We start from the raw sequence: 18,775 nt of genomic DNA on the forward strand, positions 1-18,775 counted from the left end.
CAAAGCATTTTCAAGCACCGCACGCCTCTGAGGTTAAATACTGGGCTCACACGCAGAGGGCCCAGGTTCGAACCCCGTTCCATCCTGGAAATTTTTTCTTATTTCGAGCGATATTGGTTACGGACACCGGCGGCGGCGGCGGCGGACAACTACGGCGCCAAAAACGGCCCTTGTTGTGATCTCATAACAGCTTTCGCTGTAAAACCTGCTTACATAAATGTCAACTTGTGCACCCGCTCTTCATAGAATTCATAAAATAAATTAGCCGTTGCATATTTTCAAAAAACACATCAAGCCAACACAAGGCTCGGATTGTGTTTCATCGTAGGTGAGAAAGTAAAGGCCAGAGTTAATATAGGTTCTAAAATATGTGTCCTCAATCACTGATAATAAGCTTACGAAATAATGGCGAATTGATGAAGTTAGTTTTAGCATAGATGCAAAGATCTTGATCCGGATTCTACTATCGCGTCAGCAATGCTCAACTACCTGTAAAGTGCGACTGCAAAACCGTTCCAGTGAGTGCTTTTGTTTCACGCAAAATTATGGCAGTTAACACGGGCATACCTATAATAACTCCGGGCCACGTAGTTTTGTTTTGCTCCCCTGCTTCCACAGCCTCCGCACGTACTGTGAACCACAGTGAGTCGACGTAGCGACATGTAAGACACATACTATACCGAACAGCAAACGGGCACATAGCCCCCGTCTCCATCATTGAAAACTGCTCGGTTGTGCCAATCTAGCCCTACTGCACGTTAGCACCGCGTACTTTCTCTGATGCACTATGGAGGTTGAAGTAGAACAAACAGTAGATGACCCGTTTTGGATGAAAAGTTTCCTTGAAGTTATCATTGTTTTCAAAGCTAGCAGACTTGTAGAATATAAATCATTCTTGATTGAAATAAAAAAATTCTTCTATTCCTTCCCGACGCCGTCAAATTGGGAAGATGCTATTACAAGCTCCGGACTCGAAGCACAACTATAGGCAGTCCAACGGGCTCCCGAGGCCGCAGAGAAACTTGGTCTTTCTATTCCGACGGGGGAGCGGCCCGCCACTTGCTAGGACGCGTTCTGAGGGACCGAAATAAAGATTATTTATCCATCATCCATCCATCGCCAACCGCATCGCTCCACATATGGCCTAGATAGCCGACGCCGAGAAAACCGAGTCCGAGCGCATGCAGCTTCTAGCCTCGTCAGGGGGCTGAAACTTCACGGTTTTTCTGTCCCGCGACCGCAGCGATTCTAATGTTTGGGGGCTGTACTACATACGAACATGAATGAACGTTGTTGTTCCATTTTATATTAATTACCAGGGTATTTATAAACTCCGGAGTTTTTAATACGCAAGCGAACCTAAAGGTTGCAGTTCGAGATTGCGAAAATACGAGCGCCACCCGGAGTGGAAAACGGGAACTGCGCCGTCCTATCTCTCACGGCGAAAAAGGGGCGTTTCTTGTCGCGCGCCCATGTGTGCTACGGCCTACGGTGTCCCAAAGGCCGCTTTTACCACGGTAAGGTTTGTTTCAAGGAAACTGGCGAAACCTTTGCAAGCTTCAGCGAAACAGACGCATGAATGGATTCGCGCCGTTATCACAAATCGTGCTGTGCTGAGGGTGTCGAAATTATTCACGCCACACCGGCATAAAATTCTTTGGGATCCCGGCAGACGAAAGGTACAATCTGCATGCTGCTCTCTTTGTTTTTCTACGCTTGCACGGCATATCAGGATGCGGTTGCAGCAATAGCGTAAAATATTCAAGCTGTGCTTTTACTGTATGAATGGTATGTTTAGGCAATAAATCATTCAAACAAACTCTGCTCTTTATTCGTGTCTAATTTGTGTGTAGACGTAAACAAAAACAAAGTCTTACTTAGAATAAGTGGTGCAAAAATAGGTGGATGGGTAAACCTTCATCCATCCGAACGCAACTATTGCCGTTTTGATCATGTGGCGGGTTGCGCAACAGGAGGAAGGTCGTGCGCTCGCCATCTGAATACCTTCCACTCGCTCAGTTTGGCTTGCTGGTGTATCCCAATTAAATTTGCTGCTAAATCGCCCCCCCCCCCCACCACTCCGATCCTCAGTCCTCAAGATGGCTTCCCCCAGTGCGTGTCAGCAATGCGCCGCCATGTTTTAGTACCGCCCCCAAACACCAGGTGTTCGTCCGGCGCTGCCAGTGAATATCGCGTTCCATGGATGGTATAGGAAGTTTCACCCCCCTGGCCTCGTACTGTTGTGTCCGCGATAGCTCACCTGATAACCGAACTGTCGTTAGTGCGCATGTGCCCACTAGTGCTTAAATGGTAGCGCTCAATGCACGATCGGCACATTCGTTATGTAACCGCCAACCCGTAAGCTTCGGGTAATAAATGTTGCTGTTCCCCGTTGGAACCCTGGCCTGTCAGTCCCTGAACGAGACTCAACACTGGCGACGCAGGATGCGATGAAAAAATCGAGAAGCAGCGAGCAGTTGGTTGAAGCGACAATGCAGTCTGCAGGGCAGCTGGGCCAGATGGAGTCGTTCGACGTTACTGAAAGCGACTGGACGGCATACAAGGAGAGGTTGACATCTTTTTTGATTGTCAACAAGGTTCCCGACAGCGACAAGGTACACGCATTCCTCAGCATCATCGGACCGCGTACGTATGGGTTGCTGAAGTCGTTGGCTACGCCGGACCTGCCGTCGGAAAAAAGTTTCGAACAACTGAAGAGCCTCTTGGATGCACATCTTGCCCCAAAGCCGTCCATAATCGGGGAGCGAGCGAAGTTTTAACGAAGAACACAGAGCGAAGGCGAGTCTCTGCCCGAATATGTTGCGGAACTTCGGAAGTTGGCCCAGAGTTGTCAGTTTGGAGCGAATTTGGACGAAGCGCTGCGGGATCGTTTCGTTTGTGGACTACTGCGAGAGGACGTGCAGCGAGTACTCTTTACCGAGGACGACAAACTGACGTTCCCGAAAGCAGTCGAGCGCGCCCTGGCAATGGAAGCAGCCCGGAAAAATGTCGCCGAGACTAGAGTCGTGGAGTCAATGACCACACAGCTGCACCAAATGGAGGGAGAAGGTAATTATGCCCCTGCTGATCTGTACGAGGCGCAAGCGATTGCCGGTAGGCAGCTACAGGCTTGTTATCGCTGCGGTTCTCAGAGCCACACGCATTCACTATGCCCGTACGTTAAGGAGACGTGCTATAAGTGTGGAAAGAAAGGGCATATTCAAAGGGCCTGTCGCAGCAACAGGCAATCTTTTGGCGGGCATCAGCAGAAACGGAGTGTGAAAACGCTGAAAGTGGTGACGCAGGTGCCACCCATGGGCGTTTCGGAACAAGTGTCTTCTTGTCGCACTCCTATTTTTGTTGTACTAAAGATAAATGGAGCACTGGTGGAAATGGAACTTGACACGGGAGCCGCGGTGTCTATCATGCCTTACAAGCAGTTCAAGCAGCAGGTCCCTTCAGCTAACTGCGAACCAACCGACATCGTCCTGCGCACCTATACCGGAGCCCTCGTCCAACCTTGCGGCTTGGCGGTCGTCAGTGTGCAGCACGGCGAACAGACAGCGAAACTACCACTCTACCTCGTCGATCAAGCAGGACCACCGCTGCTAGGGCGTGAATGGCTGCACACAGTACGGCTAGACTGGAACCAGATTTGGGGCCTCAACCACGTCTCAAGGTCAGTGTTCGACTTGTCTTCCCGAATGAAGGAAAGGCTAGAGACGTTGCTTGCAAAATACAAAATGCTGTTCAAGGATGAGCTAGGCGCTATTACAGACGAAAGGGCCGAGCTGTTTTTCAAAGCCGGCCACCGGCCGAGATTCCTAAAAGCAAGGAATGTGCCATTCGCATTGCAGTCAGCAGTAGAAGCAGAGATAGAAAAATTGGTTCAGCTGGGAATACTCACACCCGTGAGTACATCAGAATATGCCACGCCCGCCGTCCCTGTGATAAAGAAAGATGGAAGCATACGCCTATGTGGGGATTATAAGACAACGATAAATCCTTCACTGGACATCACACACTATCCGCTGCCTAAAATCGATGATCTATTGGCTCCGTTGGCCGGGGGAATGCATTTTACTAAAATAGATCTCAACAGGGCATACCAACAAGTACTCATGGCGGAAGAGTCGAAGAAGTACCTAACTTTGAACACGCAGAAAGGGCTGTTCGTAGTCAACAGGCTACCCTTCGGAATAGCGTCAGCGCCAGGTATTTTTCAGAAAATAATGGACACAATGCTGAAGGGCCTAAACGGAGTTTGTTGTTATCTTGATGACATATTGGTCACGGGAAAAAACGCTGAAGAACACATGATAAACCTAGAAGCACTCTTGAGACGTTTGCTTGAGCGAGGCGTCAGAATAAAGAAAGAAAAATGTGCGTTCTTTCAAAATGAGCTGTGTTACCTGGGGCACAAAATCAGTGCAGCAGGAATATCTGCGTCACCAGAGAAAATTGAAGCAGTCATAAACGCTGCCGCACCGACAAACATGCAGCAACTGCAGTCCTTCCTCGGTGTCGTGAATTACTATGGAAAGTTTGTGCCTAATCTATCAACAGTTGCTGCGCCCTTTTACCAGCTTTTACGGAAGGACGCTCCTTGGTGCTGGGACGAATGCTGCCGAGAAGCGTTCAAAGAAGTTAAAAGAACGTTGTCATCGCCGCAGGTGCTGGCCCATTATGACCCGGATCGACCATTGAAGCTGGCCTGTGACGCATCGCAGTACGGGGTAGGTGCAGTGCTTTCCCATGTTTGTGAGGACGGAAAGTCTAGACCAGTTGCTTTTGCTTCGCGCACGCTTTCCGAAACAGAGAAGAAATATAGCCAGCTTGAAAAAGAGGCATTGGCCATAATCTTTGGCATAAAAAAGTTTCATTGCTATATTTATGGCCGAGCATTCACTTTAATCACTGATCATAAGCCCTTACAGCAAATTTTGGGACCAACAACAGGTATCCCGCCTATCGCGGCTGCGCGCCTACAGCGGTGGGCTGTGACGCTGTCGGCATACAGATACGACCTTCTTTTTAAAAACTCAGCCGATAACGCAGAAGCAGATTTTTGTTCCCGTTTGCCGCTACCATGTGTGAAAGATGAAACGCAGGAATCTGAAGAGACTTTCTATTCATTGCGGCTGGCCTCTCTACCAGTGTCGAGCAAAGGGATTGCGCATGCCACAGAGCAGGATAATGACCTGGTGAAAGTAAAAGAGTGCATAAGCACAGGCTGGCCAATATTTGTCAGTGACGATAGACTGAAACAGTACGTCGCCAGACGCAATCAACTGACATTGCATCAAGGATGCATTATGCTGGGAACACGAGTCGTCATTCCCGCAAAGCTGCAGAGGGCAGTTCTGGACGAATTACACGAGGGTCACCCAGGTATAGTTCGCAGCAAGGCGCTAGCGCGTAGTTACGTCTGGTGGCCGTCCATCGATGGGGACCTTGAGCGTATGGTGAAATCATGTGCAGATTGCCAAGAACTGCGCAGTGCCCCTTGCAAAGCTCCGTTGCACCCGTGGTCCTGGCCCTCAGCGCCGTGGCAACGCATACATATAGATTTTGCAGGGCCATTTCAACAGTCAATGTTTCTTATAGCGGTCGATGCTCACTCGAAGTGGCCAGAAGTATTCCTGATGCGTTCAACTACTACAGATGCCACGATTGAGTGCTTGAGAGATGTTTTCGCTCGTTTTGGGTTCCCTGAGACGATTGTGTCAGATAACGGCCCACAGTTCACGTCACAGGAGTTCAAGCAGTTCGTAAGGGAGATGGGTTGCCGACACGTGCAAACAGCCCCCTACAATCCCAGTGCCAATGGACTCGCGGAGCGTTTCGTCCAAACCCTGAAGAACGCGCTAAAGAAGGATGCCGCACGACAACTAATGAAGGTAAAGCTCAACAAGCTCCTGCTCGCTTATCGCAACACGCCCCATGCTACAACGCACGAGGCACCAGCTAACTTGTTGTTGGGGCGACGTTTGCGCACCCGCCTGGATATGCTGAAACCCGCCGTGGGGGAAAGGGTGGCGTACGAACAGTTCAAACAAACGGTGAACAGACGGTGTCGTGTGCGCGAAGTGAGTGTTGGTGACCATGTTCTTGCACGCAATTACAGGGGACAGCCCAAATGGATGCCTGCTGTGGTGACTGCTCAAAGTGGACCAGTGTCTTTCAGGGTACGAGCATCGACACCTTCGGGATGCTTCGAGTGGCGGCGCCACAAGAACCAGCTACTTCAAGGCACGGCAGGGCTTGTCGAAAACGCCGCGCAAGACGACGGTTTCTCCGTGTGGCCACAGAGCGACACCGAGCCGGAGCCAGCACCTTCATTGCCTGCAGCTAGTGTTTCGCCTTCACCAACGACGTCGGTGACGGACACTTCTCGAGGCGACCAGGATCGACGCTACCCATTAAGGAATCACCGACCACCGGATAGTTTCTGAGAGGGAACTATTAGCTTCATAATAAAAGCAGAGGAAGTGTTGTGTCCGCGATAGCTCACCTGATAACCGAACTGTCGTTAGTGCGCATGTGCCCACTAGTGCTTAAATGGTAGCGCTCAATGCACGATCGGCACATTCGTTATGTAACCGCCAACCCGTAAGCTTCGGGTAATAAATGTTGCTGTTCCCCGTTGGAACCCTGGCCTGTCAGTCCCTGAACGACACTCAACACGTACCATGACATTACACATCATTTTAAGCACACCCGCACAGTAGTCACTGCCTATAGAGGAGGAGAGATGAGTTTATTTGAGGAAATATGATTTGTCCATCACTCCGTTGGGTATAACCATGTAATCCCTGCTCAATTTTTTCATGAAAGTTTTTCCTCATTTCTTTTCATGATTCTTCTGCGGAAAAACCGGGTCCCTCCAACACATGGCAGAATGATGCCGCAAATTGGCAATAAACCCGCGAACTCTTAGCATACCCATGCGCTTTGGGAGAGAGCCTTGGCCAGCTCCATCCAAGACGTTAAGCGAAGGCTGGTCGCGAGGGCCCAGGACGCTGCCGAACCTCAAGACATCCTGGACTGAGGACGCCTCCTCTTAGCTATCCTGTAAATAATGATGTTTATTCTCTCCAGGAAAGAGCACGGCTGTCGGTGGAACTACTTCGCGCATGCGCGTTGCGAGCAAAGGGCGGCCCTTCACCATGTCCAACACTGTTGCGCCCGGCTGGCTGCGGGCCTGTACCATTGTTTGTATTCCTTGTGCAAAAATCTTTCTCATCATTGGGATAAATTTATCATGATAACGAACACTGCTCAGCCATATCTCCACTCGCCATAGCATATCTTACAGCGCAACTACCCAAGGCGCTTTATATAGCCTCAGCGACAGTAGACGGAGTACTGCGCTCTTGTTTATCATCGTTTCGTGATGTTCTTGTTTGAACTCTGTACTTATAAAGGACGAAGTCCCCTAGGGTCACAATGCGTGCTTCGCAACAAACATTTTCGAAAAGCTGAGTACAGCTTATGATATTTTCATAAATGTTATCTTTCTGAACCAATACTTTTTATGCTCCTTACTCTCAGTAAACCTACTCACTTTATGACGGCTACTCATACGATCCCACCTACAACTAAGTCTATGGCTGTTCAGCTTTTACTGCTCACTCCTGATATCTATTGTGGAATAAAGATGCGCCAATATTAAGAAATCTGTTTTAAGATAAAACAAAAGGGCATCTTAATGAGAAGTTATGAAAAACGTATAATAAAGGGACCTTCAGATATATGAATAATTTATTGTTGAGAACTGCTTCTGTATAGCCCAACTATATTTCAGATGATTGAATGTTACATGGACGCACGAGACAGCAATACTAAAAAAAATATCCGTACGTTTCCAACACCTCCAATATTTTTTTACTGATCACGGTTGCTTGGGAGTATGAAACTCGCGAACATAAATCCTTGATAGCATTGTAGATTGGTTTAAGCAGTTTGATTTCCGAAAACGACTCAGGCTATGAGGGAAGCCGCAGTGGAGGTCTCCGGATAATTTTGACCGCTTTGCGTTCTTTAACGTGCACTCATATCTCACAGACTTAAGCTCCGAAATTTCTCTTACATGAAGTTTTGATCGTAAGTGAGTTTTGTGAATACGGCCCTGGATCCCAGCAGGAATCAAACCCAAGCATTCTACGTGGCAGTCAGGTATTCTAGCACAGAACCGCGCCAGGTCTTGAAACTGCTTTGGGAAAAGACCCTGTGCACCTCAATAAAGTGTCGCAACCAACGAACCAACCTGTGCAGGCTTAATGTCGGTGAAACGTTTGTTGTGGTTGCAATGCTGGTTATCGAATTTTATAACAAAGCAATAAACACTACGTATGTACTCCTATGATGCAGGTGTCATATCGGGTGAACGTCCATTGTGGTTCTAGTGTTGGCATGGTTTTATACTCGCAGCAGTCTAACGAACGTTACACTTGTACCTCTAAATTCAGCAAGCTGATTCAAGCGCTGTCCGACCCAGGAGGAGCACGCTTAGGAAAGTTACGCATGATGTTCCCACTATCGCACCGTAAAGTGCACTTCATTTCGATAATACTGACTCCTGTGCTCTAACGTGAATGCTCACGGCAGGCTATCAGTTTGCCTTTAAACGTCAGTGTAGTCGACGTGCCTCGTTATTCGACAATGTGTGGACAACTACTACACTTACAAAAACACGTCCATCTACCTCTATCGCTTAGCTAAAAGCAATAAGATGCAACATGGACAGCTACTCGCTGACTGCTTCGCATGAAACCAATTCCCACAAGGCGTGGGATCTGCAGAACTATCCTAAAATTCGCGCGTCTTCTTTCGACCGCATAACATCGGAGGAGGCCATTCAGATGGACAACTGGTGCGTCTTTAAGCGTCCGCTTCTTTCCCTTTAGGCGCACGCCTAAAGGGAAAGATGTTCAACACAAGGCTTACGCGCTACCCTTAGAAATACGAAAGCCAGTGTTATCATGCAGTCTGTTCTAGCAACGACAGAGCCTCACATGTCATTGGCCTGCTAGAAGCTTTAAGTGTCCAATCCTCCAGAAGACAGTAGTCGACGTTCTTGACTTGTGCATGTTTGGCGTGGTCCAGCCAACGAACTTCTGAATAGTAAACGCACGTCAGAAGATAGCCCGTTCTTTAATGTCACCGGGAAGTCACTCGAGCAGAGCATTGTGACCCGAGCAATATTAACTTATTCTCAGAACTAAACTTTTTTATTGGAACCAGTATGCCCTACGGCATAAGCTAAATATTGGCGCGAGGTAGGCTGGCGGAGGAATACTTCAGTTGCCTGGGTGAAATCTAGGAGCGGACGATGCAGAGGACCGTGCGTCCAGCGTGTTAAGTCAGGTGGTTCACTGGGGTGACAGTGAAGGCCGCGATGGTAGCGGGTTCGGGCCTTGTGAAGGCCCGGGCATGTTCCCAGTAGGTGATCGATCGTTGCCCCTGTGGATAGGGCAACGCAGAAGAATCACCATATGCGCAACTTTCTTCCGGCGAGTTAAGCCACCGGGAAGGTCCGATCCACGCGGAGGAATCAGTGCACGCGTTGAGCGTCGGATTGTTTTCTTTTGCAGGGTGAAGCTGTCCTTTGGGGACAAAGTAGAGGGAGTAGTTGTCGAACTGCCGCTAGATGGGAAGCGGCAACTGCATCCTTTTGGGCAGGTGCAGACCGACGGGTCCAGAATACGCGGAAAGGACAGACTCACAAGTGAATCAGTTCGTGTATATCAGAAGCTATATCGAGGGAGCTGGTCACTCTTCGCAGCTCTCGAACAGCCTGAGTGGAGTCCATATATATAAGCAATCTGCTCAGCGACCAGCAATCCACCTTGTGTACCGTAACTGCTAACATGTCCCATAAAGCTGCGAGCTTTGCCAACACTGATGGGAACGGTGCCTCTGTAACATAGGAGCATGTTTGTTGTGTTTCAGGTAGCGTGGGGCGCACGAGGCTGCTCTGCAGAACGGAACTATCGATAGCTGCGTTTACATATACCGCTAGTCAGTCGTCGATAGTAGTGACGGCGGCCTTCTGTGCCACTGGACCGTTGGATTATTGCAGGCGAGTCAGCGCTCGGTTGTCTCTGGCCTGTGCCTTTAGCCATGGCGGAATTTCTGGCAAGGGTGCGATATGCTGTGGCAGCGTTGAATTATAGTAGTGGGCTACAACAGCCGCTGCAGGAACAGCTTGACTCTTGAGGTGGCGAGCGATTCGATACTAGTGTACGATTTCATCAATGAAAGTTAGCTGCGCTTGCGCTTGGAGAGTCGCGACAGGTGGTAGCCGAGGAAGGCATGTGATCGCCCTCATGGCATCTCGGTTGGTGGTTTTCAGCAAGTCTGAGTCTTTCAATGACAGTAGTTGAATTTGAGCTTCATGAACTAGCCGAGGTTGCGGGACGACCGCACTAAAACACGGGCCATTCGACAACACGCACCTCTGGTCTCTCGAGAAATGCGTCGAATAAGATGGACGGTATTAGCGCTCTTTCCACGAGCCAAGCGAAGCCACGCACTCACAGAGCCAGATGCATCCACTTCGACTCCGAGCACACGGATCGTGGGTGCAGTTGTGAGAGCTTCATCATTTACTCTGAAACAAATCGGCGTCTGCAGGAGGTGACAGCGACCTCGTATATTGGTGATGGACATGAATGCAGTCTTTGCGGCTGATAGTTTTAGTACCATTCGTTCACACCAGTCCGAGGTCTTGTCCAAAGCACTCTGTAGTGCATCCTGCTGGCGTTGCAGGTCTGGCTGAAGTGTGCACACAGTGAAGTCGTCCGCGTACAGGAGGAAGGAGGCATCGGGGAAACTGGCTTGTTGCCGCACGAGGGGCAATAGGACAATATTGAATAGCATCGGAGTCATCACCGAGCCCTATGGTACACCCCACTTCGTAACAAAGTGTCCGGTTCTTTACTTGCCGACTCAGACCCAGAGCGTGCAATACTCATCACGCTAAAATAAAGAATGCTTTTGCTACGACGCCTGTGGCGTACGATCTCTGCTTATTGCGCGAAATGTCATACCAGTTAAATATAATGATTCATTGGACTAGTTGGTTCATTTTCTTACTAAGGGGAGCGCAGAAGCGGTTCAGAAGAAAGTACACATGCCAGGAAAGAGCGTCCTTTCTGGCATGTGCACCTTCTTCTGAGCCGCGTCCGCGCTCTCCTTCTCAATATCTCATACCACTTATAGTCTATTACAACATAACAACAAATGGAAGCTTTGCCCACATCCCCGGTGTTCCACCAGGGGGGAATTTATTTTGCATAAATAGCCTATTCAATTTCAATTGCTTCCTTACGTGACGTCAAGCTCCTCTTGCGTATTAGAGGTCAGTGGCTTTTCCACAGGGGCGGTTTCCCGTCGCTAGTCTTCTGTCGAAAATTTGAACTTGCTGGCACATTTCAGCGCAGAGACTGAGTTCACTGCTCTACAAAACGTAGCATTTTAACGAGGGACGACGAACTTTTAGTTCGCAATACGCGTAGTATTTACATTAGCAACGAAAACGTATACTTATAGCTATAACGAAAGCCACCTCGTACGACTCTGGTACATATGAATGAGAGGCACGCCGCAGAACTGAGGGCAGAGCTCGCATTTATTCTTAAATTGTGCGCGACTATAGTTAGCAAAGGTAGTAGCGCTCAGGTGCCTCTTTGCGACACAACATGTCCAACGAAGACAGCGCGCCATACATACAGATGTCTAAGGATATCCTTATTAAACTGCTTTTGCCTTTCTGTGTTGTACAGTGAAATATTGATGAATTTTATGGGATGCCAAAAACTGGTCCGAACCGCGATAGATTCGCTTTACCATGAAGTGCCAGATATCTCCGACGGGTACCGATACGCTGTTGGCTTTCAAGAGCGCAGGAATCCTGAAGCACGAAGCTGCCGAAGGACTAAGTGTGTCGCTTGACTGTAATTAGGGGCGTCCTAGAATCAGGCATGGCAGCGTTGTTATACGTTGCTCTTGAAGGGAACATGGATTGGATAAGAAGAATGAGTCACCTCGACGGCAATTTTTATTCGGCGAAAACAGAATGGAATAATAAAATAACCGAGAACGGCATCACAGGCGTATTTTGTGGAAGAAATCTATCTTGCAAGTAGCTAACACAATGCGTTTACTTTCCTATGTATCTGTTCTGCTGGCATTGATGGCTGTAAATACATCTTCCGTGACGTGCAACCCAATCGAAATACCTCTTACAACCGAGATGAAGAGTGGATTCGACGGAAGAATTTCTCACTCGGAGATCATAATAAATCAGTCTTCCTGAAAACGAAAAAAAATAATATAATGGTTGGCGTAAGAAGGCATTTTGGAGCATATGAATTAAACAGAAAAGGTCACCTCTACAACGATAACAAAAATAGAAGAGTGAACAACAGAGCCACTAAACACTGCGATTTGTTTAGGCGAAAACTTAATATGCCCTAAGAAATGGGAAATGTGAGTGTCCGCGTAGTCGTCGGCCACCCGAGTGGTACTAAAACTATCATCTCCATCAGCGATAAAAACGATGGTAAAACACTCACAGGTTCACATATGTATACGCCTCAGTCGACTTGAAGGGGAGAGCCATCTTCTTGTTCTTCTAAGTCGATTTATTGAACCTGCCGCGCCCACCTCCGAGAGCTTTCTGCAACTAACGTCGTTTTACAATGCTTCCAGGATCAGAGGCATTCTAAGATTCACGCTCCTCACCTCGTTTTGCACTGCCTCCGGGATCGGCCTACCTTTGACCAAGCAATGATGCCACCTGATGACGTACCATGTGATGTAACAGTGACGTCATGATGCCATGATGATGGCGTCCGAAATTCTGACGATCTGTGATGTCATGATGACGTCATATGGCGAAGTCATCACATGATCATGGTCTTTTGCATCAGTCCTGTTGACGCCGCCGACAGGCACGCCAGTGAATTTTCGTGTTTGATGACGCATCTAAAGTCTTCGCCTTAATTAATTTATGATGATGATGATAATTATTTGATAGCCAACACCCGCATGGCTTTCGCTTCGAGTCGTCTTAGGCCAATGCATTGGAATCCTACCAGTTTTTGTGTAATTGATTCCAAACGAATATAAACTGATATATAAACTTAACGTAAGGGCCAGATATATATTCGAACGTTTTCCTATTCGCTCTTCAATCGAGAACTTGCGTCCATTTCCTTGCTTTCGTTTGTAGAGATTGAAACGTTACCCGCCGGACTGGACTTAGTATAATATATGCAAGAATGTATTTGTTACTTGAACATTGGTGTGTTTTAACGCGGCTAAACCGAGTTTGTCGAGTGATAGCTTGATTTTGCTTGCTTTGGGAACAGACAAGGCCATTGCTTTGTAGAGAGATAACTTTAAAGCAAGTTTACACGCTCTGACTACAAGTCGTCACCAGTGAGCCGACATGTCCAAATACAGAACAACACACAGACGCTGCTCGGCGCCGTTGGCACTCTCCGCTGCATTTTAATTTCCTTTGCATTTGGATGTAGCCAGCGCCTCTGGCGGTGGCGGTTCAAAACGAAAGAATCTCCTTGAGTTTCTGCTCGTTTTCGCGAACAGACCGAACTACTGCTTCGCTGAAGCAGAGACACCGTTTACATTGGCTCAGCTGAACGGTGAAACGCACAGCGAGGCATTTTATGGTTTTGTGCCGGGAGAAGTAGACCTATGGTTCCGAAACGTAAAGCAGAGTCCGTTGGACAGTTCCTAAAAGGGTTTTTATTGGAACGTTCATTGAAGCCAAAGCTCCAATAACAAAGGGACCACAGAAAGAGGACGGGGCGTGCGGCCTCTTTGTGTGGTCCTCGTCTTATTGGCTCTATGGCTTCAATGAACGTAAAGAACCAACTAGCCCAAAAGTCTGTTCTCTTGTCTTTCATCGGAAGCCTCGAATAATCAAAGCCGGTTAAGGAATGGAGGATTTTCAGTGTTGTTAGACTCACAATTTCGATATGAAGTAATACTTAATAAGAAAAATGAGTCCGAGTGTCGTCATAACTTTCCTGCTAGGGCTACGTCATGGAGAGATGGAACTTTGCCATCGAAGCGACAGCTACTGCATGTTTTATCAGACAATTGTTGTCGCCGTGCGAAACGTTTTACTGTAATAGACACCGACCCAGCGAAGGGGCCGGTATAACAGCTGAACGAACTATTAGCCCACGGTAACTTGCAGCTAATTCGGGGCTAGTGCTAGTAAAGCTTAGTTCACCGTGGATGCGTGTGCACTTAATTTGTGCGCGCCAAATGTTCTAAGGCTCACTATTTTCGTCATTGCGTTAAACGAACCAGCCAGCGCATTGCATTCCCTCTTGCTAAAGCCAGCACGGTTTCTGTGCTTACAGAATGAAACCAGCACGTTTCAAGACAGTGTGTCGCACTTTGAGTAGGCGTTGATTCTCCGGTAGTCTGGTGTTGTGGCAGGTCAAGAGCTCGGACACATTTTCGCAAACGCTAGATTCACTACTATGAGAGTGAGGGGCACTGGCAGGTAATGGAAACCCTGGAATTTCTGCTGCAGGTTGCTGTCCCACAATGGAGGTTTTCGGTGTTTGCTCTTTTGGCACGCTGCCTCCAGTACTACGCATGGCGGACCCTCCAGCATCTTTAACTATTTTGTAGTGAATAGTGGCTTCAACGGCATTGCGGTATGCCTAAGTGGCACTACCATCGGCATGAGGTCGGGGTCAATGCGCTTGGCTGAACGCTGCTGACCACTGCCCGTTCTCCCACCCCCGCTGCTAATAAACCTCTTAGCAATTGTATATTTCACTCAGTGATACTACTGAAATAAGTGTCAAATATGCGACAATACTACTAATATAGGCGTCAAATATGCGACAATATCTACTTTGAGATATAATTAAAGTATGATTGCCACAGAGCATAAGATCGGCGAGTATTGTTGCTGGCAGGCTTCATTGCGCCGCTGTTGATAAGATGATGAGGACGTTTACGATGATGATGAGGTCGAATACAATGACGTAATTGAGCCTTCGAGCAGTCCATGGGCGTCCCCCGTCGTACTGGTAAAGAAGAAGGAGGGTAATCTTGGATTTTGCGTCGATTACCGGAAACTCAGCACAGTGATGCAGAAAGACGTGTGCCCTTTTCCACGCTTGGACAACTCACTAGACCGCCTTCGACATGCACGATATTTATCTTCTATAGATTTACGAAGCGGCTACTGACAGATCGAAGTCGATTAACGCGACCGCGAAACAGCAGCATTCATAACTCCTGATGGTTTGTATGAATTTAAAGTGGTACCATTCGGCCTGTGATCCGCTCCCGCTACATTTCAAATCACGATGAATACAGACTGCCAGGTCGTAAGTCGGAATCATGCCTTTACTTACACGACGTCGTTGTTTTTCACAAATGTTTGAGCAGCACTTGCAACGACTTCAATCTGCCTTTGTCGCAATTCGTACGACTGGCCTATCACTGAAACTGGGGAAATGATGTTTTGGTTACGACAAAGTAAAGTTCCTCGGGCACCTTGTTATCGGCGATGGTATTCGACCGGACCCAGAAAAGGCATCGCCTGTCGTTTCATTCCAATCGCCTGCCAACTAACGTGACGTATGTCGATTTCTAGACCTCTGCGCATATTGCAGAAAACTTGTGCAAAATTTTTCCAACATAGCCGACTCCTTGACCCGCCTGACAAAAGAAGATGCTCCTTTTGCGTGGGGCCCTGAGCAAACACGCGCTTTCTCCGAGCTTCAGCAGTGCCTTCAGGCACAGCCCTTACTCGGACACATCGATGAAGATGCCGACAGTGAACTGCACACATTAACATCGGCCTTGGTGCAGTCCTCGTCCAGTGACTAGACGGCGTAGAACGTGCTATCGCTTATGCTAGCCGAATTCTACCATCTGCGGAGGCGAATTATTCACCCACGAAAAATGAATGTCTAGCTGTTGTCGGGGCGGTAGCAAGCTCCGACCATACCTGTATGGTCGCCGGATCGGAGTTCTTACAGATCATCATGCCCTCTGCTGGCTGGTGAATCTCACTCTTCAAGACGTCTGTCCAGGTGGAGCTTAGGCCTTCAAGAATTTGACTTGATAATCGTTTACAAGTCTGGCCGGAGGCACACTGGTGCGGCCTGTTTTTCGCGCGCTCCCCTTACATTGACGTCAAGTGATGTGGATATCGACTGGCGCTTTTTTGCACTATAGCAGAAGAACGATTCCGAGCTTCGACAACTTATCAAATATCTCGAAGGCCGCAGTCCGCACCCTCCACTGGCATTCGCGGGCTCGCAATCATCGTCCTGTGTTCCCAGCAATACCCTTTTTAAAAGAACTTCAACCCTGAACACCAACTGAACACCTGTTCGTCGTCCCATGAGGGCTACAAGCGGAAGTCTTATCTACCTGTCACGATGAGTCTTCGTCCGGCCGCTTGGTATTCAAGCTTAGCTTGGCACGGATTCACCAACACTACTACAAGCCTAAGCTCAAACAGGGCGTGAAGCATTACGTTGAAACATGTCGCGAATGTGCACGTCGTAAAGCACCACCTCTGCGCCCAACTGGTTTGCTGAAGCCTGTCGTTCCTCCAACACAACGGTTCCATCAAATTGGCATGGACCTGCTCGTACCTTTCCCCAAGTCTCACGAGGGCAACCTCTGGACTGTAGTCGCTACTGATTACATGATGCGATACTGCGAAAGGAAAGCATTACAACGAGGCACTGCCAGTGAGATTGCTCACTTCATGAAGAACATCGTTCTCCGCCATGGAGCACCAGCAGTTGTAATAACCAATGGTGGGGCAGCTCTGACTGCTCAGATGATGCAAGACGTGATGCAGCTTAGTGGAAGCACTCATCGGCAAACTACTGCGTAGTACCCACAAAGCAACGGCCTTACAGAGAGACTAAACGAAATGATTGCCGATATGGTATCCATGCATGATGAGCGAGACCACACAAACTGGCATGATGTTCTGCACTACATCACGTTCGCCTACAAACACCACTGTTCAAGAAACTACTGGGTTCACATCATTCCACTTGCTTCCCGACAGGGAGGCCACTACACTGCTCGATCCCATGCTCCTACCCGACATGTACGACTATAGTGTCGATACGAACGAATTCACCTAACTCGCGGACGCAGGCTCACAAGCTTGCATTCAGTACATCAATAACCAGCAACGCATCGACTGCCAGCGGTACAATGCTCGTCATCGCGAGGTGATTTACCAATCCGGTGATCAAGTATGGCTGTGATTTTCATTCGCCAACGGGGCCGGTCGGAAAAGTATTGAACCGCTACTTTGGTCCATAAAGAATTCTCCGCCGCTTCAGCAGAGTGAACTACGAAGTTCTTCCGGAAAATACAGCTCGTCGATCCAGTCATTCAAAGCACACAAACATCGTCCATGTTTCGAGGAAGAACTCATTTTATCAACGTTGACTGTTTGTCTAACTCCCTTGTGTAAGCATGTGAGCACTTCGACACCGTTAGATCGTGTGTGCCGGTGATTGTATGTTTTTTATCGTAATAATGATATGGGACGATGCTCTCCGCAAGGGGGGGGGTTGTGAGGGGCTAATGCCAAGAGTAAAGATCGGCTAGTATTGTTGCTGGCAGGCTTGTGTGTGCCGCTGTTGAAAAGATGATGAGGACGAGCGCGTGGAAAAATACGATGAGATCGTATTGCCAGTGGTCTGACCAACCTCACGTTCTGCTGTACTGCTAGTTACAGGTTTCCGTTACAGCATCACGTGATAATATGGTGGATGAAATGTCGAACTTTATTAATAATAATAATATCTGGGGTTTAACGTCTCAACACCACGATACGATTATGAGAGACGCCGTAGTGGAGAGCTCCGGAAATTTCGACCACCTGGGGTTCTTTAACGTGCACCTAAATCTAAGTACACGGCCCTCAAACATTTTCGCCTCCATCGGAAATGCAGCCGCCGCGGCCGGGATTCGATCCCGCGACCTTCGGGTCAGCAGTCGAGCGCCATAACCACTAGACCACCGTGGCGGGGCGTCGAACTATATTGAGGGCCTTTACCCGAAACCCTCTATCTCCCTGTTTGATGTGGGGAAATTCATGTTAAAGTCAGCAGCCCTGCTAGAGAAAATACACGAAAGGCATGCGCGTGAAGCGCATCACAGTCACAGCGAAAGCTGGAAGAGCGATATTTTTATAGCCCCGTTGTAAACTCTCTTGGGGCTACAAATCTAAATATGCAATCGAGGTATCCACTACGCCATAAGTCATAATTTCTGTGAAGTTGGGAAGCACCCACTACGCCATTATTTATCGTTCTGTGTAGAACCGCGGTACCCGCTAAACACCTGTAATGAATTATGTGCACTTTGTAGAAGCTGTGCGTGATGACGATGAAGAATTATGGCTGAGCCCTTTTTAATTGGGTGGGAGCATTAACCAGCCGACTCGCTGCTCAATTCGCATTGCGTGACGCCTATTGACTGAATTCGTGTTGCGTGACGCCTGGTTATTTTACTCTTCTACCGCGCTATATTATGTTATTGTGGCTCCTTCCCGACATGAAGCCTGCTTAGGGTTCATCTTCGGGAACAGCGCGAGCACACGGGACAAGAAAGACAGACAGGACTTTGCGCTCAAGCTCAAGTTGACACCCTCCTGCTTAGGGTATTTTCGCAAACTGTGGTAGAATGCTGTGTTCCTATGTAGAGGGCCAAGTTAAACCCCGGTTCA

The 18,775-nt window shown here is 48.3% G+C and overlaps 1 protein-coding gene across 1 annotated transcript; it reads left to right on the plus strand.

Moving 5' to 3' along the window:
* Nucleotides 1–2,464: 2,464 nt before the first annotated feature.
* LOC125760266 (uncharacterized protein K02A2.6-like) lies at nucleotides 2,465–6,455 on the plus strand. Its single transcript, XM_049420126.1, has 2 exons — nucleotides 2,465–4,757; nucleotides 5,757–6,455. The coding sequence occupies exons 1-2, from the start codon at nucleotides 2,988–2,990 to the stop codon at nucleotides 6,453–6,455; spliced, it is 2,469 nt and encodes an 822-aa protein (XP_049276083.1). The 5' UTR covers nucleotides 2,465–2,987.
* The last annotated feature ends 12,320 nt before the right edge of the window (nucleotides 6,456–18,775 follow it).

This window comes from Rhipicephalus sanguineus, chromosome 10 (assembly GCF_013339695.2).
Source record: "Rhipicephalus sanguineus isolate Rsan-2018 chromosome 10, BIME_Rsan_1.4, whole genome shotgun sequence".
Taxonomy (NCBI): domain Eukaryota; kingdom Metazoa; phylum Arthropoda; class Arachnida; order Ixodida; family Ixodidae; genus Rhipicephalus; species Rhipicephalus sanguineus.